The 22,912-nt window shown below is 49.9% G+C and overlaps 1 protein-coding gene across 2 annotated transcripts in view; it reads right to left on the reverse strand.

The window, feature by feature from the left end:
* The window catches only part of LOC310909164 (GDNF family receptor alpha-4), a 91,693-nt gene that overhangs the window by 10,988 nt on the left and 57,793 nt on the right, over positions 1-22,912 (reverse strand). The window contains exons 2-4 of one of the 2 annotated variants that reach the window (XM_083860727.1): positions 8,033-8,311; positions 3,111-3,191; positions 29-374 (exon numbers count right to left, since the gene is read on the reverse strand). In XM_083860727.1, the coding sequence (XP_083716853.1) occupies positions 29-374; positions 3,111-3,191; positions 8,033-8,311 (706 nt within the window). Of the gene's footprint in view, positions 1-28; positions 375-3,110; positions 3,192-8,005; positions 8,312-22,912 lie in introns of both variants that reach the window. The other variant, XM_083860726.1, reaches the window with a different exon arrangement.

Below are 22,912 nucleotides of genomic sequence, written 5' to 3' on the forward strand. Positions count from 1 at the left end.
TCTCTCTCTCTCTCTCTGCAGACATTACCTGCAGACGTAGTTCTCCCGGCAGGAGTCCAGGGGCGCCAGGCAGTTGGGCTTGTCCTTGGCCTCATAGGAGCAGGCGGGGACGATGGTCTGGCGGCGGCGCTCGGCACAGGCCGTGTCCTCACAGGGGCAGAAGAGCAGCTCGTGGGTGTACTCGGGGGGCACGCGGTCGAAGAACTTGCGCAGGGCCTTGTGGCACTTGGAGCGGTTGCAGGTGTCGGCCCGGGCCAGGCGGCGGATGCAGAAGGAGACGTACTCGGTCCGCAGGCGCTGGCACATCTCGTCCACGTTGCAGGCCTTGGCGGCGTCCAGGCAGCGGTTCACCTGCGTCACCTCGTTCTCGGAGCCTGGCGGTGGCGGGGACACGGGGAGGGGGCTCTGAGCTGACCTCCCTGCCAGCAGCACCAGCCTGGAGACCTCCTGCCCACCCTGTTCCATCCGTGTGTCCTGGCAGGACCAAACCCCTTCCTGGACTCACCCTGCTGCATCTGTGCCCACCCCAGGGAGAGCACACCTGCCCCAGCCAGGCAGTGCCAGGGTGATGTGTGGGTTTGCTCCTGTGTCCTGGCAGGACCAAACCCCCTTCCCAGACTCACCCTGCTCCATCCGTGTGTCCTGGCAGGACCAAATCCCCTTCCCAGACTCACCCTGCTCCATCCATGCCCACCTTGGGGAGGTGGGCCAGGGTGACGTGTGGGTTTGCTCCTTGTGTCCTGGTAGGGCCAAATTGCTTTCCCGGACTCACCCTGCTCTGTCCGTGCCCACCTTGGGGAGAGAATACCTGCCCCAGCCAGGCAGCAGCAGGGTGAAGTGTGTGTTTGCTCCCTGTGTCCTGGTGGGACCAAACCCCCTTCCCTGCCCACCCTGCTCCATCCATGCCCACCTTGGGGAGAGCACACCTGCTCCAGCCAGGGTGACGTGTGGGTTTGCTCCTTGTGTCCTGGTGGGACCAAACTTCCTTCCTGGACTCATCCACGGTCACATACCAGACTTCACCCCGCCCCAGAGCTCACTTCATCAAGCTCGTATAATTGATAAAATGAATTTGGCTTTAATCTGGGCATCTGGTAACACTTTACTAATGCAAATTAACCACACTGAGGCCTGGAAGACAGCAGGCACTGGGAGCTGCATCTACTTATGGCCATGAGTGGATCCACTCGAGCGTTGGGATCTCCACTACTGGACCTTCTTGTTTCTGCAGCTGCTCAAGATCAAAGACTGAGCCAGGGGCAAAGCTGGGTCTGTGATAGTCTCTGATATAGGGGTGGTCTGCACTAATTCCTGAACTCACTGCTCTGGACATGGAGTTCCTTTAGGCCTCTGGAGGGTCGTGTCTGGCTTTGGCAGCAGCTCTGTGTGTCCCCCCCAGGATCTGCCCAGCTGAGTGAGCCCTGTGTGGGTCACAGTGTGCCCCATCCTGACCCGGTGTCCCCGTGTCTAAGCAGTGACAGTGCCCTCACAGGGCGGGGTCAGAGGTGCCACCCAGCTCTGAGCCCCTGGGACCTGCAGGTGAGGGCACGTGGGGCTCTCCTCACACCCTTTCAGGGTCACCCTTCACTGACATCACCAAAACCACTCTGCATGTCCACCCTCCTCTCCAGCGGGACAGAGAACGTCCCAGCCTGGGTGGGAGAGCAGAGGTGTGTGTGGGATGCAGGGAAGGTGGAGGAAACCTGCAGCAAGGGGAAAGGTCAGGAAAATAAAGCAAAAACTGTAGTGATGGATGAGAAAAACAGTGTGTTCAGTGGGAAAGTAGGAACCTCATGAGTTTATATGCCAACAGCCTTCTCTGTAAATACAGGGGAAAGGAAGAGGGAGAGGTGTTTGTCTAATACTCGTTGTAGGATTGCTATAAAGGTGGATGGGGGTCTGTTTTAGAGGGGAAAAATGCTACAGGGTCCAGGGCAGGAGTCAGTGGAAACATCAAACTGTGCCTCATCGAACAGACAAAACAAGGATCCTTCAAGCTTGAGAGAGAAAATTATTTTGAAGCTGGTTTTCACCTCTCTGAATTAAAATCATGGCTTGCAGCACACCAGAAGGACTTTCTCCCCAGCAGAGAAAGATTTTTCCACTGAGGAAAGATCCCCAGAAAGGTAAATTGCCAATGCAGAGTCAAGCCCTATCTTTGACTGGGAGTTAAAACCAGCCAGTCACTGCTGACAAGTGTTAAAACATTGACAGTCTCCCTGAGCACTAGAGATCTGTCTGCCCTCCTTTATTTCCCTGACTTTATCAGATGCTCCTTCTCCCAGCGTTTATTTTTCCCTTCCTTTTGCCCCCTGTTGCTTACAGTGAGCTGGAAGTCAAATTCCAAGTTCTTCAGTTATTTTATGACGGGCGCAAGTTTTGCTTGTTGTGATCCCATCACTAAATACTCACCTTTAAAACTGCCCAGAGATGAATTTTGTCAGAGCAAGGGTTTATGCTGGGGAGCTGCCAGCTAACGTGTAGGAAACAGTTACTTGGAAGGGTTTCATTACCCGTTCAGCCAATAAATCTCGGGGAACATGCTGGATTTTCTCCTCTTCCCACGCAACACCAGCGGATGTGCTTTTTAAATCACTGCTACAATTAGAGTGGAAGAATATGGCCCCACTTGTACAGTTTTAGTAGTGGCCATATATTGTTTACGTAAAACTCAGTTTAATATACCTGTTGTTCACTTGGCCTGTGGTTCACAGGGGTGTCTTATGTTTCAACGAGTTTTTGGGATTTCTTTTTGGTAGATTTGATAGAGGGTCCTTTGGCAGTGTTGACCACATGACCCTGGACACTGGATAGGCAGAGGGCAGCAGGTTGTAAATTATGTTATAGAAAATATTGATTAGCATGAATAAGGACAAAAAGGTTAAGAAATTTAATGTCTCTAAGTGGATGCCAAATCCTTTGAAGAATCCCTGCTGCTCTGGGCCCGTTTGCTTTGCTGCACAACCTATTCCAATTTGCTTTAAAAACCTCAGAGTGTGTTAACCAAGCATAAAAGTCCTCCTCCCTTGATTTCCCCAGGAGGTGTCAGAGCAGCCCCACACACCCACCTGCAGTGATGGAACACCCACCTGCAGTGATGGAACACCCACCTGCAGTGATGGACGCCAGCCGGACGTAGTCAAAGCCCCGGACGAACGGCTCGTAAGGGGAACTCTCCAGGACATTCATGCCTGGGGGCAAGAGAGAAGATGGTGAGAAGGCAGATGAGGCTCCTGAGGTCGGGCTGAGATGCACAAGGTTTGACATCTGCAGAGGAGGATTGTTTGGTGTGTCCAAGGGGACTTTGCTCTAAAGGCCACAAGGGAATGGATGCTCAGAGTCATGGGAATGGGTGTGTGGACACATCCTTGGGGAAGGGCACAGAATGTAACTGCCTCTTAAAAATATATCTCAGTTTTGGAGAGGGGCAGCCTGTCAGGAGCTGCCAAGTTGCAACTCTCTGTAGCTCAAGCTCTGGGGCACACTGCAGGGTTGGCAGAGAGGACACCAGGCTGTGGCACAGGCTCCTGCTCGCAGGCACAGCTCAAACCACACACAGCGTTTCCATCACCATTATTGCTGTTTCTTCTATGGCCCTCCTGTCCTGGGTTGTGGTGTAGGATGTACACAAAGTATTTATTCTATCGCCATCTTCATGAGCTGTTGAAACCAGGTGGGGCAGTGTTTTCCCAAGGGTGTCTTCTGCTAATGACCTTTGGGGTGTCTTCTGCTCATGGCCCATCAATGCCTTGCCCAGGACTCACAGGGAACTCCCTCCAGGAGCTCTCTCTGTTTAATGGGCCATCAAGGAGCCACTGCACGACTCCTCATCCCATTGGGAGATGCTCCCAATGCCCAGGGGGAGGAGCCAAGCATTCCCACCTGGAGAGAATCTGGGATTTGGGACAGGACAAGCAGCCCTGAGCCACTGGATTCCCAGAGGAGCAGAGCTCCCAGACCTTTCTGTGGGATCACTGCTTCAGGAAGAGCCCCTCACCTGGACTGCTCCCCCCACCCTGCTCAGGGTGTGTTCTGACTCTGGCAGTGCTCCTTTGTGTTATTGCATTTATTGTATTTTATTTTTACCTTTTTACCTTTCTTCTTATTAAATTATATCTCTGACTTGGAGCCTCTCACTCGTTTTGCTTTCAAACCACAACACCTCCCTAGGTCAAAAGTCCTGACCACTTTTTAGGACACAGGCAGGCTGTGCACAGGGTTATGTGTGTGATAACACCCTCCATGTTCGCTGTCACCTTTCCCTTTCTCCTTGCCAACAGCCTCTTCTTACTTGGCACAAAGCTAATGACACACAGCTCCCGCAGAAACTCCCTCTCTTTGTTTTTAAGTCTCTGGGAGCCTGATTTTATTCAACGAGTGCTTCCCTTTCGTCTGTGCAATGGTCTGTGATGCCCCGTCATCCTGATGGATACCATGGAATGCTATTGAAGCAAACAGCTCAGTACCTGTTGGGTTTTTTATTAGACATTTAGATGGATGTGGACAGCAGCAGCTGTACTGGGATAAAAGGAGTATCCAACCTCTCGCTCCAGGCATGTGCTGACCTCCAGCTGTGGGCAGGAAGAAACGTCTCCAGTGCCCACAGCCCTGTGCAATTACCAGCGGTGCATTTCAAGGCAGCTTTACACCTTCATTGAAATATCTTGCGTCGTTACCGACCGGAGAGGGGCCCATTTGTATTTTCCAGCATAACAGTTTTATGTCCTGATGATAAAGCACCTTATCAGAGAGTTGTTATCGGGTTGTCATCGTGTTGTTGTGTCTCTAAATGGGAAGGTGGCTAAACACGGGAGTGCTCAAGAGAAGCTGAGCAAATAGGGTGTTTTGTAAATTCCCTGAGCACGCACTTCCACAATTGTTTTTTGCAAGAGGGTTTCTAGGAAGCTTTTTGCAGCCTCCTGGGTGTGTGTGATTGAGAAACAAAGCTCTACACGGGCCGTGTGGATTAGCTTCCTTTCTCAGTCAATTAAACGTGTAAGGACTCTGAAACATGGGACTGCTACGAAATATATCTCCCCGGGGAAATTAAGGCAAGGAAATCAAAAGTTTGGGGTGTGAATCTGCATTGCAGATGAAGTCAGTTGTTTGAAGAAGTGTAGGGCTCGGGACATGAGAGCAGAGAGGTGGAGTAGAGCTGGTGTCAGCCCCAAGAACAGCCCTCTCCCAGCCATTCCCAAGGTGGAAATCCCAAGAGACTGGGCAGGGAATCCATCCCACACCAAACTGCTGCTCTCCATCTGGAGACCCCGAGCTGGCCCCTGCCTCCTCTCCTCTCCTCTCCTCTCCTCTCCTCTCCTCTCCTCTCCTCTCCTCTCCTCTCCTCTCCTCTCCTCTCCTCTCCTCTCCTCTCCTCTCCTCTCCTCTCCTCTCCTCTCCTCTCCTCTCCTCTCCTCTCCTCTCCTCTCCTCTCCTCTCCTCTCCTCTCCTCTCCTCTCCTCTCCTCTCCTCTCCTCTCCTCTCCTCTCCTCTCCTCTCCTCTCCTCTCCTCTCCTCTCCTCTCCTCTCCTCTCCTCTCCTCTCCTCTCCTCTCCTCTCCTCTCCTCTCCTCTCCTCTCCTCTCCTCTCCTCTCCTCTCCTCTCCTCTCCTCTCCTCTCCTCTCCTCTCCTCTCCTCTCCTCTCCTCTCCTCTCCTCTCCTCTCCTCTCCTCTCCTCTCCTCTCCTCTCCCTTCCAGAGGAATCTGTCCCTCCCTGCCCATGGAGGGAACTCGATGGTCTCTCAGGTCTTTTCCAGCATAAACCACTCTGTGTCCCAGAGCTGGGAACCCCCCTGGCAGCACTGCCCTGCACAGCCATGAGTCACAGGTGAGCTGTTCCAAAGCCTGGGCCATGGAGGTCAGCTGGGAAGGAGCTGTGACACTGGGATAAATGGAGAAGCTGGACTGGCACCTCTTCCCCAGGCTCCCCTTCAATGGAAACAAACCTGACACACAATTATGGGAAAGACCAGATACAGGAGGGTGCTGAGGTTTTGCATTTCCCCAGTCAGTTCACAGCACCATGCCCTGCACCCTGCAAGCTGTGGCACCCGAAATCTTCCCAGAACTTGATCAAGCAGTTTCCCTTCTGGCAAGCCTGTGCACTGTAGTGTCCACCCTCTCTGCTTGTGGTCTCACTCCTGCACTTTTCCTTCCAGGTTTCAGCCAGCAGTGTTTCACAGCCCATGGCTGGAAGGGTCTGTTTAATTCTCCATTTTAATTTTCATGGTGCATAAAATACTCACCAGCCTGACAAGGAAGAGTTATGGTCACTCAGGTGCAATTTTATGGTGACTCTTAAAAAACGTCAAAATCCAAACTTATTGAATACTGGGCTCTGGGAACACTTTAAGTTCCAACTTGATGTCAGCAGCCCCAAATCATCACTAACCCAAAGACACTGGTGCACGTGAGACATTCTCAAAGAGTGATTTTTTTTAAAGTTCGTGCTGTTTCTCCTCAATGCCTGTGCTTTATGTTGTGCTTCTATAAAATCTACAGTGTTCACCGTCTTGGTTAACATACTTAGACACAAAATAGGCTGCACATTTCTCCAGCAAAAGGTCTCAATGTGTATTGGAAATGTCATAAAAGAGAGGTTGGGTTAAAAAAAAAAAACAGAAGGAGGCATCTCAGGTTTTCAGAACTGCTTTCCCCAAAATGTCAATACCATGGGGATCAATGGGATCATCAAATCTCTTGAGTTGGGAGGGGCCCACAGGGACCCTCAAGTCCAGCTCCTGGCCCTACACAGGACTCCTCAACAATCCCACCTGAGAGCTTTATTCAAATAGAGCTCTGGCAGCCTTTGGGCCATGGCCATTCCCTGGGGAGCCTGGGCAGTGCCCGAGACCCTCTGGGGGAGGAACCTTCCCCTGATATCCAACCTAAACTCCTCCAACACAGCCTCGTGCTGCTCCCTTGTGCCCTATTGTGTCTTGGGACAGAACGGGACAACACAGGGGGATTTTGCAGCAACTTCAGAGCTCTGTAGAACAGCCCGTGAGCAATTCTCATTTAGGAAGCTCATCAGAAAGTGTCGCTTTGATTTTATTCAGCCTTCTGATGTTTGCGTTTTGTAGTAGAGTTTTTTATAGATTTTCATGTAAACAAAGTGATTTTATGGCAACTGTCTTTCTTGTTTATCGTTCTTCTCTTGAGGAGGGACAATTGATGGACTTCTAGTTTGACCAGTGTGGTTGGAGAGGTGTCAACCTCATCCTCCAATCCGTGGTCATTGTCCAGAATCTATATAAATCAAAGTATAAATGTGGGAACATCTTTGGACGACAGTGACAAGGGACTCTGCAGAGCTGAGATATTCTAGAATATGTGGGTTTATTGCAAGGGTGGTGGGTAGAAAGGGCTTTGCCTTCAGCCACCAGCCTGGGCTGGAGGGAAGGGCCAGAGAGAGAAGGAGAGAGAGCAAGAGGGTTTGGGCTGAGGAGAGGGGAGAGAGAGAGCAAGGGGCAGGGTCAGAGTGCAGAGGGAAGAGCAGGGAAAGGAGAGCGAGGTCCAGAGAGAGCCAGGTCCTGCTTACAATCCATTCTATCTCCTTTTGGGATGAATATTCTAATTTACAGTGACCAACCAACACAAGACACAAAATCCTATAGAATCTCCATACAGCCTATAAGAACTGCTACATTACCATGTGTTATATTTTAAACTCTAAAAACTCCTCTTTAGACTTTTGTGTTTTGCTGCATTGACCTTTGGGTCCCTCAGGCAGCAGAAGGGGATTGTTCAATCCAAAGGGATTCTCCTCCAGCTGCCCAGGCTGTTGTCTTCAGGTTATAGAGTGACTAAGGCTCGGTGTCCTACAACTCAAAGTGAGCTCCCATTTCTATTTCGACTACATGTTTCGTATTTTCAGAATCTTTTGCTAAGCAATCATACTGATAAGGTTTCCCTGATTCATCTTCCAAAATACATAAAAAAAACTTCCCCCTTTTTGCCCTGACAACCTGACCGCGCGCGTGTTGTTAGTTTCGTGTCCTGCATCAACAAGAAAAGCGCACCCCGTCCCACTGACCTTCCATCAGCGTGTGGTGGATGCTCCAGTAGACGCTCAGGCAGTGCTTCTCCTTCTTCATGCCGCGCTTGCACTTGCAGCCGTAGAGCTGGCTGGAGAGCAGGGCGCTCACCGTGCTGCGGCACTGGCTCTTGGCGCCCGGGCCCAGCTTGTTGGCGCCGTTGCCGGCGATGCACTGGCGTAGCGTGCGGAACTTGGCGCTGCACACGGGGTCGGTGGTGCAGGATTCTCCCGCCTGCAGGCAGTCCCTGCTGGGGCCCGCGGCCTGCGCCATGCCCTCTGCAAGGGAACGGAGAGGCCGTCAGTGCGCGGGGCTGCCCTGCGGGAAATGTGACTCCTGGCTAGGACTCCTGCAATCTCCTTCTGCCAGGGAACCTGGGGGTGCCCCATTCCTGCAAGGGCCCAAGGCCAGGCTGGATGGAGCCCTGAGCAGCCTGGGACAGTGGAAGGTGCCTGTAGGCCTGATATTTCTGGGTCTGAGAGATTTCAACCTGCTAACTCTTTCCCAAGGAAAAATTTCTCAAGGAAGCTTCTTCTCAAAACAATTTTGGCCAACAACTTTCCTTTCTCTGACGCTGTTTTACACCACAATGACACAGACTCCAAGTTCAGAAGGCTGAAAATGACTCCTTTATTGTTGGGATGTGTCTCCCTTTTATACAATTTTACACAGACCAATCTGATGGTAAAACAAAGACAAACCTCTTCGATCACATTGATCAGACCAGAGGGACATCAAGAAGAAGTCCCTCCTAGGGAAAGGAATGAATAATACAGGTACTGTTACAAAAACATTTCTTCTGTTTACAGAAAACCAAAACACCTCAGGCACAAACCAGGGCTACAGAGCAACCCCACAGGAAATGAACTCCTGCAATCTCCTTCTGCCAGGCTGCCCAGGGAACCTGGGGATGCCCCATTCCTGCAAGGGCCAGGGCCAGGCTGGATGGAGCTCTGAGCAACCTGGGACAGTGGAAGGTGTCCCTGCCTGTGGGCCTGATATTTCTGGGTCTGAGAGATTTCAACCTGCTGGCAGCTGCTCTTTCCCAAGGAAAAATTTCTTAAGAAAGCTTCTTCTCAAAACAATTTTGGCAAACAACTCTCCTTTCTCTGACGCTGTTTTACACCATGACACAGACTCTGAGTTCAGCAGGCTGAAAATGACTCCTTCATTTCTGGGATGTGTCTCCCTTTTATCCCGTTTCACACAGACCAATCTGATTGGTGACACAAAGACAAACCTCTTCACTCCCATTGGTCAGAGCAGAGGGACAGCAAGGAGAAGTCCCTCCTGGGGAAAGGGATGAATAACAAAGGTACAGCTACAAAAACATTTCTCTTGTTTACAGAAAATTCCCTGGGAAAAGAATTTCAGAAAACCAAAACACCTCAGGCACAAACCAGGGCTACAGAGCAACCCCAAGGGAAATGAACTCCTGCAATCTCCTTCTTCCAGGCTGCCCAGGGAACCTGGGGATGCCCCATTCCTGCAAGGGCCAGGGCCAGGCTGGATGGAGCCCTGAGCAGCCTGGGACAGTGGAAGGTGTCCCTGCCTGTGGGCCTGATATTTCTGGGTCTGAGAGATTTCACCCTGCTAGCAGCTGCTCTTTCCCAAGGAAAAATTTCTCAAGGAAGCTTCTTCTCAAAACAACTCTCCTTTCTCAGAACAATCTTTCTCCAGGTGGTGTTTTGCTGTTTCTCTGGTTTAACCAATGGGATTAGAGGGGTGTCATTCCTATTCACCAATCATGTTCAGTCCGTATCAGAACACTTTATAAAAACTAGTAAGAATTAGACAACAAAGCCTTTTCCTATGCTCTTTGCCTTCTGAAATATTTAGAGCCTCTCATCTTTCTTTTGTGTCCTACAACAACAACTGCCCATGGCAGAGGGGTGGAACCAGATGGTCTTTGAGGTCCCTCCCAGCCCAAATCATTCCGTGGTTCTATGGCAGGATCAGCCTGGTAGCAGGACCATAAGTGACAGAAACTTGACCAGTTCCTGGTAATTGATTTGAGCTCTGAGCAGCCTGGGGCAGTGGAAGGTGTCCCTGCCCATGGCAGAGGTGGAACCAGATGGTCTTTGAGGTCCCTCCCAGCCCAAATCATTCAATGGTTCTGTGACAGGATCAGCCTGGTAGCAAGTGACAGAAACTTGACCAGTTCCTGGTGATTGATTTTTCCTTCTTGGAGAACAAAAATATTTTCAAACCCTTTCTTTCCCAGCTCTCTCTCGTTTCTGCCCTCCAAAGTTAACAGTAGCCCAGTGTCATGGAGACCCTGGCCTCTGCCCCTTGATTTAACTGTGCCCACACCTTCCTGCAGCTATAAGTGGCTCTGTGTGGGTGTTTTGACATGGAGTCAGCCCACACATATCCCAGGAGTTGGCCCTTGTTCCCTGTCACCATCTCCCCAGGACTCCCGCTGTTTCTGTCTTGGCTTTTTCCAAGCTTTTGTAAATTATCCTCAGAGTTCCTTCACCAACACAAAAAATCTGTGTTCCCCATTTGGAGAGGAGAGCCCAAAGCCTGGGAGAAAGATGTTATTGCTGCACGTGCACCAATAAATTAACTCATCAGGGCCCAGTGGTGCTGTGCCTCAGGGCCAGGAGCAGACCAACCCGGTGTTATTGACTGCTCCTCCTCACTAAAGCAGGCTGGGCACATCCAGCCCGGCTCCTGGGGATGTGCTCGCCCCAAGGCTGGTGTCTGCACGGCTGCTCCTGGCACAGGGCAGGGCCAGCAGCCCAGCTGTGTTCAGCAGGACGTGGCACAGGGCGGCAGAGGGGTGACTGGTGTGATTTGACACACATTGGACACAGCCCAGGCACGGCTGCACCACGGCCTGGCAGAGCGAGGGAGAGGCAAACCTGGTCTGTGGAAGGGGAGAATCAGTTCCCGTGCCCGTACAGTAATTTTGGATCCTGCTGTACTATAAAAACAGAAACTGCTGTCATGACCTTGAAGGAGAATTTCTCAAATACTTCCCAAAGGAACTCTCTGTCTCTAAGATAACTTGTCTTCTCTTTGAATAGGAACCAGAAGGGGAAGGAGAGAAAAGACTCTCTGCTTTTTGACTCCCTCCAGTGCCTGCTTCTGGTGAGACCCAGCTTGGACAATATTGGAAAATCCTGAGAAATCCCTGAGAAAAATGTGAGCCCCTGATCCCCATCTCTGAGGGCTTCATGAAACCTCTGCTTTCTCCATGACTCCACAGATCTCCTCATAAAGTCCCCTTTCCTGCCTTCCAACTGCCACCTCTCCTTAATTTCTGCACCTCCCAGTTCAGCACTTGAGCCCAGAATATCCATTTCTGCTCCCTCAGCAGCCACAGTGTGTTTGCTGAGAAGGAGCTGCCTCTGTTGCTCTTGATTAGAGCAGAAAGCAGCAGCTGGAGTTCAGACACTTCAATTATGTTTATTACAAACTTTGGGTGAACCCACCAGGAGGTTTCCTCCTGAAATATCCCCGTGGAATCTCAAGTGAAAAACCTTTCATCTGACTGCAGACTATTTCAAAGTGCCTCGTGGCCAATGTCAGGTTTTCAGGTATTTCAAATCTCACACCATCTCAAATTCGAGTTCTCCTGCCCCTGATTTATTCACAGACCTGGTTTATTTAGCACTCAAGGCTGGTTTGGATCTGCCAAACGGGGAGAGAGAAATTATTCCCAACATGTGGGAAACTCTGCCTTGGGCTGTCATACACTGAAGAACTTCGAGCACAGGGAACCAGTTTCCTTGAAATATCATTTGGGCAATTTGCAATTTCACTGAGATCCATAAAATGAGCTAGAGAACATATCTGAGCAGAATCCATAGGAATAAAGGAAAAAAAAAACCAAAAAAACCTTGTCTTATTTGACTCTGGCTTTCTCCAAAGGATCTCCTCTGAATGAGGATAAAGCCCAGCAGGTTGTGTTCTAGAGGAGATGACTTTGTCAGTGTCCTGTCAGCTGCTAGAAAAGTAGGTTAAAATTGAAATTATGACCTTCCTTCCCTTTCTCCGCTACATGAATTGCAGAAGATACTCCCCAGGATGGTGATAAACACAACCAGCCTGTAAAAGCTGTAAAACACTTTGGGATCTCGCTTTAAATAAATCAACCAGATTGACCACTTGAGAAATTTTCCTGCGAAATTTTAAGTAAATATATCCTCAGACTGAGCCTTGCTTCATAGAACAAAGGCCAGGGGTGAATATTTACAGCCCGAACCCACAGCATAAAACACCCCATTCAGACTTTATGGCAGAGGTGCTCGAAGCCACTTGGAGTGTCACGAATGACCCGTTCCGTAATTGTGTCACAAAACCCAAATCATTCAGGGGCTTTTATTGTTAGCAGTGTCTTTGCAACTGAGACAACATAACACCACGTTTTTTCTCCTCACACTGCCCCGGAGAGAGTAATTTTATGCAACATTAAGACAGCACCTCTTAGGGGGGAACAAAAAATAAATCTCCATGACTTATAAAATTGATAGTGCTTCCTAAGAGGCAGGGACAGGAGCAATATTAGGTCTTCTCTCCCAAAGATGGAGTGGCCTTTCTGGTTCTGCCTTCAAAAATAGCTCCTGGCAGGGTCTGTGCTGCAGGGCTTTCCTTCTCCCTGACTGACCAGGGGATTGGGATGGGCACTGAGCTGTGCCTGGCTGGGGCTTCCTGTGCCTCAGCTTTTCTAATGGCAGCCCTCCCAGCTCCCTCTGCTCCCTTTAAAAGGCCATTTGTCTGGAGTTTTATTCCTCGCTCCCTGCTAATTTCACGCTGTTTACGGTGGGCAGATGGAGTAATGAGTTTATTTTCCCATCCTGTTTGTGGCTGCGCTCCACATCTGTTTCTGCTCACTCTTATCTCAGCGCCACCTCACCCGGAGTTACTCCTGAGGGGTGGGAGTGAGAGAAAAACCTGCCTCTTCCCATCTGAGCAGACCCTCAGCTCCTCTCCTGTGGGTGTCTCCTGTGCTGACCAGGCAGGTCTGGCTCCTGCAGGGAGATAATTTCCTTTCCCAGGGAAGGGCAGCTGTGCCTGGGGTACAGAAGTGTGAAGGTGATTCTGTGGGGGCTGGAAATAGTGAATAAAATGCCTGGAGAGCACCAACGTGGAGACCTGTCACTCCCCCTTTCTCACTCAACTCGGGCTTTAGATGCTTTAGCAGGAACCTCTGGGGGCTCCAGTTTATACGTGAATTCAGCATGAATCCCTTTACACTCCTCATTTGAGGGGCTGGAAAAAAAGGGCAGAAAAGGGCAACGGAGCTGGGGAAGGAGGTAGACAGTAAATCCTATGAAAAGCAGCTGAGGGAGCTGGGAAAGGGCTGGAGAATTCCTGAGGGAGCTGGGAAGGGGCTGAGCCTGGAGAAAAGGAGGCTCAGGGGGGACCTTGTGGCTCTGCACAAGTCCCTGCCAGGAGGGGACAGCCGGGGGGGTCGGGCTCTGCTCCCAGGGAACAGGGACAGGAGGAGAGGGAACGGCCTCAGGCTGGGCCAGGGGAGGCTCAGGGTGGATTTTGGGGGAATTCCTTCCTGGAAAGGGTGCTCAGGCCTTGGCAGGGGCTGCCCAGGGAGGTTTGGGGTGCCCATCCCTGGAGGTGCCCAAGGAATGGCTGGATGTGGCACTCAGTGCTCTGGGCTGGGGATCAGTCACAGGGTGGACTCAATGGTCTGGAGACCTTTTCCAGCCTCAGTGACTCCACCAGGATTCTGTGTTCCACACACAGCTCGTGGAGTGATGAACACTTTTATTTCCACGACAAGCTGTTGGCTCCAAAACATTTGGTGTTTGCTTTTACAATACTTGCGGCTAATAGGATAATAACCACCTAAACCCTCCAGGACAGCCACAGGAGTGATTTATTACCCTTCTAGCTTAGCCTTGTTTTGCCTGCAAAGGTGGATGGTTCTTTGCAGAAACACATCAGATTTGGGCTGTGTCCTGGGTTGTGGTGTAGGATGTGCACACAGTATTTATCCCATCCCCATCCCCATGAGCTGCTGGAACCAGGTGGGGCAGTGTTTTCCCAGGCCCCTCCTTTGGGCTCTTCTGCTCATGGCCCATCAATGCCTTGCCCAGGACTCACAGGGAACTCCCTCCAGGAGCTCTCTCTGTTTAATGGGCCATCAAGGAGCCACTGCACGACTCCTCATCCCATTGGGAGATGCTCCCAATGCCCAGGGGGAGGAGCCAAGCATTCCCACCTGGAGAGAATCTGGGATTTGGGACAGGACAAGCAGCCCTGAGCCACTGGATTCCCAGAGGAGCAGAGCTCCCAGACCTTTCTGTGGGATCACTGCTTCAGGAAGAGCCCCTCACCTGGACTGCTCCCCCCACCCTGCTCAGGCTGTGTTCTGACTCTGGCAGTGCTCCTTTGTGTTATTGCATTTATTGTATTTTATTTTTACCTTTTTACCTTTTTTCTTATTAAATTATATTTCTGACTTGGAGCCTCTCACTCGTTTTGCTTTCAAAACCACAACAGGCTGGAAGGGACATTAAAGCCCCTCTGGTTCCTCCCACCAGACCAGGCTGCTCCAAGTCCCACCAGCCCGGCCCTTGTGCCAGGTTTGGTTTTCCAGCCAGGCCTGTGAATGGCTGGGAGAGGGCCCTGCAAGGAGCACTTGGGTCCTGTGCTGGTGTCAGAGACTGGCAGGAACAGGGGCTGGGCCCCAGACCATCCTTGGTGCTTGGCTGGCAGGAATGGCCACCACTGGACAATCCTCACAGCCCGGGTCAGAGCAAATCAAACACAAACTAAATGTTGGTACTTGCTAAGAGGCAACTGCCTGATACGGAGCACATCTGAATTTCCCCAGAGCTGTCAGAAACAAGTCATTACAAACAGCTGTCCTGGGTGAAAAATGATGGGAAAGAGAGTTTTGAAGTATATTCCCAGTATTTCCCAGCTCTCCATAAACCACTAGTCATGCATGAATGGGCCCAGGTGGCTACTGCAGGTGACTCCTGCTAAACCTTGTTTAAACTGTGTTTTCATGTCACAATTTTATAGCCAAATGCTTAGGATCACACAAGGAACAAACTCTTGTACACAGCTCAGCTTTCATTTCCCACACTGCAAACGGGTCACACCCACAGTGAAACCCCACACTGTAAAAGGGTCACACACAGTGAAATCCCACACTGCAAATGGGTCACACACACAATGAAATCCCACACTGCAAACAGGACACACACACAGTGAAATCCCACACTGTAAAAGGGTCACACACAATGAAATCCCACACTGTAAAAGGGTCACACACACAGTGAAATCCCACACTGTAAAAGGGTCACACAGAGTGAAATCCCACACTGCCAATGGGTCACACACAGTGAAATCCCACACTGCCAGTGGGTCACACACACAGTGAAATCCCACACTGTAAAAGGGTCACACAGAGTGAAATCCCACACTGTAAAAGGGTCACACAGAGTGAAATCCCACACTGCCAATGGGTCACACACAGTGAAATCCCACACTGCCAGTGGGTCACACACAGAGTGAAATCCCACACTGTAAAAGGGTCACACACACAGTGAAATCCCACACTGTAAAAGGGTCACACACAATGAAACCCCACACTGCAAACAGGTCACACCCACAGTGAAACCCCACACTGTAAAAGGGTCACACACAGTGAAATCCCACACTGCAAATGGGTCACACACACAATGAAATCCCACACTGTAAAAGGGTCACACACAATGAAATCCCACACTGTAAAAGGGTCACACACAATGAAATCCCACACTGTAAAAGGGTCACACACACAGTGAAATCCCACACTGTAAAAGGGTCACACAGAGTGAAATCCCACACTGCCAATGGGTCACACACAGTGAAATCCCACACTGTAAAAGGGTCACACACACAGTGAAATCCCACACTGTAAAAGGGTCACACAGAGTGAAATCCCACACTGCCAGTGGGTCACACACACAGTGAAATCCCACACTGTAAAAGGGTCACACAGAGTGAAATCCCACACTGTAAAAGGGTCACACAGAGTGAAATCCCACACTGCCAATGGGTCACACACAGTGAAATCCCACACTGCCAGTGGGTCACACACACAGTGAAATCCCACACTGTAAAAGGGTCACACACACAGTGAAATCCCACACTGTAAAAGGGTCACACACAATGAAACCCCACACTGCAAACAGGTCACACACACAGTGAAATCCCACACTGTAAAAGGGTCACACACAATGAAACCCCACACTGCAAACAGGTCACACACACAGTGAAATCCCACACTGTAAAAGGGTCACACACAGTGAAATCCCACACTGCCAGTGGGTCACACACAGTGAAACCCCACACTGCAAACAAGTCACACACAGAGTGAAATCCCACACTGTAAAAGGGTCACACACAATGAAACCCCACACTGCAAACAGGTCACACACACAGTGAAATCCCACACTGTAAAAGGGTCACACACAATGAAACCCCACACTGCAAACGGGTCACACACACAATGAAATCCCACACTGCAAACAGGACACACACACAGTGAAATCCCACACTGTAAAAGGGTCACACACAGTGCAATCCCACACTGCAAACGGGTCACACACAGTGAAACCCCACACTGCAAATGTGTCTCTTCCCAGGGACCTTCCCAGCCAGCACTGGGGTGGTGGAATTTTCTGGGAACATCTCAGGAATGTAAGGTCTGGGGCTGTTAAAGCAATACTGGAGAGTTCAGGCCAATGATGTGCTGTGTGTCTTGATCAGGCACTGAAAATGTGCTGCCTGACTCTCTGTCCCTCCAGTTCTGACCTGTCACCCCTTCCTTCCACCTTATGAGCAATCCTTTGTCTGTGTTTGATCTGTGCCTCCACTCAGGACTTTGCAGGTACAGGGGAGATAGAAATAAACACAGCATCATTCACTGAATATTCCCTTCTCCTCTAATTGCTGATCCATCTAGGAGATACCACTGACTGTATGGACTCAACCCCAGAAGAAAACATTCCTCTGATCTGTCGTGCTGTTTATCACAGATTTATACATGACACCCAGATACCATGACAAGTTGTATCATGTCTCCACTACCCTTAAGGAGAACAGAATTCATCATGAAAACCCTCATGATGACTTGGGGTGCAGTCTCCCTAGATATCATTATTCCCCTGCACTAACACATCCCTTTTGACAAGGCTTCAGCCTTTGTTTTCTGAAGATGCCTCTGGAATGCCCCATCCTGCTGGGCTGACTCAGCCGGACTAACCACCACATCAGCTATAAACAACATTCTTATGAAAGGAGGATGAAATTCAGACCATCACGCTCAGTGCATGACCTGGTCGCAAATAGTTGTTTTCCTATTTTAAATGAGTTTAATCCGTCAGACCAGGAAGAAGGCTTAAAACTTTTGTGGATCCACGAAGTGGATACAAGTTATTCTGAAACACTGGGTGCCTGAAACACAGATCACACAACCAGCCACAAGTGTAGAAATTTTTCCGTGGATGGCAGGGACAAGGAGCTCTGCAGAGCTGAGATGTTCTAGAAACACGGGGGTTTATTATTCCAAGGGTGGTGGGTAAAGAGGGCTTTGCCTTCAGCCACCAGCCTGGGCTGGAGCAAAGCCCTAAAGAGAGAATGGGGAGAGAGAGAGAGAAGAGAGCTCAGGGGGAAAAACGGGGCAGGAGCAGGGGAAAAACGTGGGGAGAAAACAGGAGCAAGTGAGGTGAGAGAGAGGAGAGGGGATGGGCCAAGAGAGGTGAGGGAAGAGGGTGAGAGGGCCAGAGGAGAGAGGTGAGGGCAAAAGGGAGGAGAGCCAGGACAAGAGAGCGATCCTCTTGTTCCAATCCATTCCATCTCTTTTTGTGTTGAATATTCTAATTCACAGTGACCAACCGGCGTGAGATACAAAACCTACAGACTTTGCCTGCAGCCTGTGAGAACTACTACATCACCATGTCATTTTATATTCTAAACTCTACAGACTCCTTTCTCATGCCCTTGTTCCCGGATGTCTTTGCCAAGGTGGAAAGGCAACATTCTTGTCTTTTGTTTTCCTGTCTCCAGCTCATCCCCGTCTTCCTGCCTGCCATGCTCACATCTCCAAACTGGCTTTCATTCCTATTTCACTCACAGGTTTTACATCTGCAGTATTTCTTACCATGCAGTCATATCCATAAGTCCTCCCTGTCCCGTCTTTCCCAACACACAAGTTTTGGCAGAGAAAATGATGCATGTCCTGTTCATTCCTTGCTGAAATCTGGGGACACCATGACATTGCTGCATTAGGAAGCTCCAATCCCTGGGTTCTGCTCTTCCCCCACTCTCAAAGCTGGGCAGCCACACCAGACAGGCTGATTGGGGTTTGTGATCACCAGGGCCTCAACAAAAAGACTAAAAATGAAGCCTCCCATCCTGTGGGATGACTGGTGGTCTCTGATATCAGCTCTTTGTATGTCAAGGTGAGACAACACCCAGCAGACAGCAGTGAGGACTGCTGAGGTCTCGAGGGCCAGAGGTGGCCTTCAGGTATTCACAGTAGGTAAGCGCTTAAATTCAACCTAAATTTGAATTTAATACATCCTGGCTGATGGTAAGGACATAAAGATTCTCTGCTGAGGCAGAGCAAAACAGACCCAGGACAGCTCCTTTTTCAGTCTAACTCTGCCTGGGTCTGCTCCCATCACATTGTGATCTTCTCTCCCACCTCTGACCTGGATGTTCCTCATGCAGAGACCTCCCCACGTGCTGGGCAGGGCTCAGACATGTCCCTGTTCACCTGAAAGATGATGGTGAGCAGGAAGTTTGTTCCTTTCTGTGGCTTCAGGTCTAGTGTTTGACCTGCATACAGAACCATAGAACCATTTAGGGTTAGAGAAGCCTCTCAGATCACCAGGTCCAACCATTGCCCCTGCACTGCTAGGGCCACCACTGCCCCATGTCCCCAAGTGCCACATCCACAGGGCTCTGAAATCCCCCCAGGGATGGACACCCCACCCCTGCCCTGCCTGTTCCAACGCCCGACCATCACCCAGTGCCTGACCAAAACCTGCAGAAAGCACTCTCAGGGAAGGTGACTCAGTAAGAATATTGAGGATTCTCCATATTCAGCTGATCTTGACTCTTCCAGTTCGGCTGATCCCTGTGAGCACCCTGCCACACAGAGGAACACACCCCTCCTGTGTTTTCCTGGAGAGCCAGGGCACAGTGAACGTGCCCAGGGCTGCAAAGGGGAACATGGACTGCCATGGATGGGCAGCCAACACCTCCCTGGGCAAACAACTCCAATTGCAATTGCTGGTGACTTTCTTTGTGCCACCTCCAAGACACAAATGACATTGTCATCAGCTGGGCTGGTCACACACAAGGGAAATCAAAATTCCATGCCCTAGATATAAGTCTGAGGTGAGGAACAAGCACAAGGGTATCAGTCTAAGGCAAGGAGCATTCTGCAGGTCCAGAAGCACAGGGAAAAGGGGCTTGGCCCCGTGCAGGGGCATGCAAAGACAAATGAGGTCTGTACATGGGGAAATTAGGAGAACTAAGGAATGATTTAGCAAATAGCAATTTGTGCTGTCAGCAACATGCTGGACACTCACAAGTCTCCCACACTGGGGTTACATGTTCAAGCTCCTGATCAGTGACTGCCCTGGGGCTGATTTCCCAGTCTTTGGAGGAAAGAAAAGTGCTGCAGCTCCTGGTACAGCCTGTCCCTGGTGCTCCAAATGGCTGCATTGCCCAGGGCAGAGCAGCCTCAACACAAAATCCTCCAGCTGCACTCACTGAGGTCCCCAGAGAGCTCAGCACAGTGGTGGCTGGGGTTCCTCAACTGTCCACGCTTGGGCCAAGATTTATCTTTAAGAGAGAAGTTTCATTGGCCAATCCTGTGACTGGACACTGGAGCACACACTGTGACACGTTCTCTGGGTGTTTTTCCTACACCAACCTCATCATTAAACCCTTTGCATCTTCTCCTTTCACAAACAAAAATTCTTCTCCTGTTGCAGTTTATGCTCGTCCACCACTAAAGCAGCTTTCAGGAGTCATCAGGCACAGAGCCTGACGTAACTGAGCTCCTCAGACATCGCTTGATTTTGTACATGTATTTTTATTTCTCTATCTGTGCATCAAGATCAGCTCAGCTTCCCAGCCCAGATTTGGAAAAGCAAGGCAGTCTAATTCTCATCTTTCTCAGCACAATTTCAGCTAACAACACCAATGCCTTGCAGGCATTCTGCTTGAGCCCAGCAGAGTGAGATCCAGATCTTTCTTGGTGCCTGCAATGGTTTTATACACACATACAATTAAATATCTGAGACTTTTTAAACTCCCTCAGCTCCCCTTTGCTTCAAATCATTTGACTGAAGAGCTCTTGGCATTCACCAACTCTTCAAAATCTTGCAAAGTCCTATTAATTAACTGTGTACTGATGTAAAAAATGACCACTGCTGGGAGCCCATATGTGCCACATAAAGGTTTATTGTTTCCTGCAGGGAAACTCAATGTGAGAGTCTCCAATAATGCAGTCTCAGGGTTCCATGGACAATCCCACAGGTCCCCACCCGACCCAGCATCGCTGGGTTTTGTCTCTGTCCTGGGTTGCAGTGTAGGATGTACACAAAGTATTTATTCTATCACCATCTTCATGAACTGTTGAAACCAGGTGGGCTAGTGTTTTCCCAAGGGTGTCTTCTGCTAATGACCTTTGGGCTCTTCTGCTCATGGCCCATCAATGCCTTGCCCAGGACTCACAGGGAACTCCCTCCAGGAGCTCTCTCTGTTTAATGGGCCATCAAGGAGCCACTGCATGACTCCTCATCCCATTGGGAGATGCTCCCAATGCCCAGGGGGAGGAGCCAAGCATTCCCACCTGGAGAGAATCTGGGATTTGGGACAGGACAAGCAGCCCTGAGCCACTGGATTCCCAGAGGAGCAGAGCTCCCAGACCTTTCTGTGGGATCATTGCTTCAGGAAGAGCCCCTCACCTGGACTGCTCCCCCCACCCTGCTCAGGGTGTGTTCTGACTCTGGCAGTGCTCCTTTGTGTTATTGCATTGATTTTATTTTATTTTTACCTTTTTACCTTTCTTCTTATTAAACTGTACTTCTGACTTGGAGCCTCTCATTCGTTTTGCTTTCAAACCACAATAGTCTCCAAGGCAGAAACTCGTGGCACATTTCACACACATCTGTTTCTTCCATCCCTGTGTTCACTGGTGGTCACTGCAGTGGATTTTTCATGCTCTCACAGATCCTACAGAACCCCTCAGGGCTGCAGCCCCAGCACTGCTAATTCTTGTGCTCTCAATTACACAAAGCTGGGTTGTTCTGGGTTGATATGCAGCTCCCAAACCTCCCTCCAGTGTCACTGATAAAAGATTTCTGCAGTGCCTTTTCCTTTGCCACGGCTTCCAGAAGTTTATTCCCAATGATGTTTGAGATGAGAGAAATCTCTTCCACCAGGTCTGTGTGCCCTGTGCAGCTCTCCACACAGCAGCAAGAACAACCTGAGGATGCCTCAAACACTCCCAGGACAGTTCCTGCTCTCAGCTCTTGTTTTCCTGGTTTACTCTGCCCAAACTCCACAGATGCACATGGAAAATCCAATCTGAACACCCTCCTGTCTCCTCACAGGTGAATGAGCTATTTCTTTAGGAACAGTGAAATTGGGGTCAATTTTTTTCTGAGATCCATTTGCCCAACCTGGACATTTTTCTTTAACATCTCCTGCAGCAAAGGCATCCCTCTGCACATGGAGGTGCTTTTTGCAGAGTGTTTGGGAAAACAATTCCACCAAAGGGCACAGGAGTTCTGTCACACTGTCCTGAGTCACTCACAGAGGGGTGAATCACTGGCCAGGTGGTCGATCTTGGGGTGAAATATTCAGGATCAGGGGCTCTGAGCAGTGTGGTCTAGTGGAAGATGTCCCTGCTCGTTGCAGGGGGTTGCACAGATGACCTTTAAAGGCCCCTTCAAACCCCAAACTGTTCTCTGATCATCTGGCACAGCTTGCTCAGACTCAGGTGTTTGTTTCCTCTCTTTGCCTGGCAAAACTCCCTGTCCCTGGCAGTCCTGTTTCACTTGGAACCCTTCTGCATAACATCCCAGAAAGAACATTCAGCTCATTTAATTCCAGGAGACAAAGCCTGCAAATCTTCCCTAGCTGTCAAAGCAGCGTTTCTGCAATCACACGGCTTTGGCCAGACTCCGGGTATATGTCAATCCACTTACACTCCCTTCCAAATATCCCATATTCCTGATTTTAAATTAGATTTCTTTTGCCATGCCCCATTTTTTGACCCTTTTCCTGCCCTCTCCCCCATCCCCCAGTCTATGCAAATTGCACTGTCCTTATTTCCTTCAAACAATTCTTGCACTTTCCTGTCAAAACCCTTAGGAGCAAGTTAAAAACCAGAGGGAGGTTTTCCTAAGGAACATGTCCCACCAGGGGCATTGGAAATGCAAACTTGCAAAGTCTCCTTGGTCTGGGCAATTTGCAAAGGCCCAAGAGGGGCAGATCACAGGATGGAAAAAACCCACATCTCCAGTTATTGTCTTCAAAACTTCTCCCTTGGTACACAAGGAAAAACAAAACATGAATATTCCTATTGAGTTGTTTGGGATCTAATCTCCATCTGAAGGACTTGTCCTTCTCTCCTGCTGCTCCCAGGGGCGGAAATATTGCAGTGACTTCTATTTAAAAAAATTATTTTCAGTGTTTGCAGATAATCCAAACCCTCCCCTTAACTTCTGCCCCATGGACAGAGCAGCATTTCTGGAGGCTGGAGCACTGATGGTTCAGGATGTGACAGCTCAGATTTCTGTGCCCTGCTCACCAGAGCCATTAAAGACAGCTCAACACTGTCTTATTTTCTCTTTATTTCCCTGGTCTACACTCCTTTGCGGTGCATCATT

The sequence above is a fragment of the Zosterops lateralis genome (assembly GCF_965231275.1).
Source record: "Zosterops lateralis genome assembly, chromosome: 5".
Taxonomy (NCBI): domain Eukaryota; kingdom Metazoa; phylum Chordata; class Aves; order Passeriformes; family Zosteropidae; genus Zosterops; species Zosterops lateralis.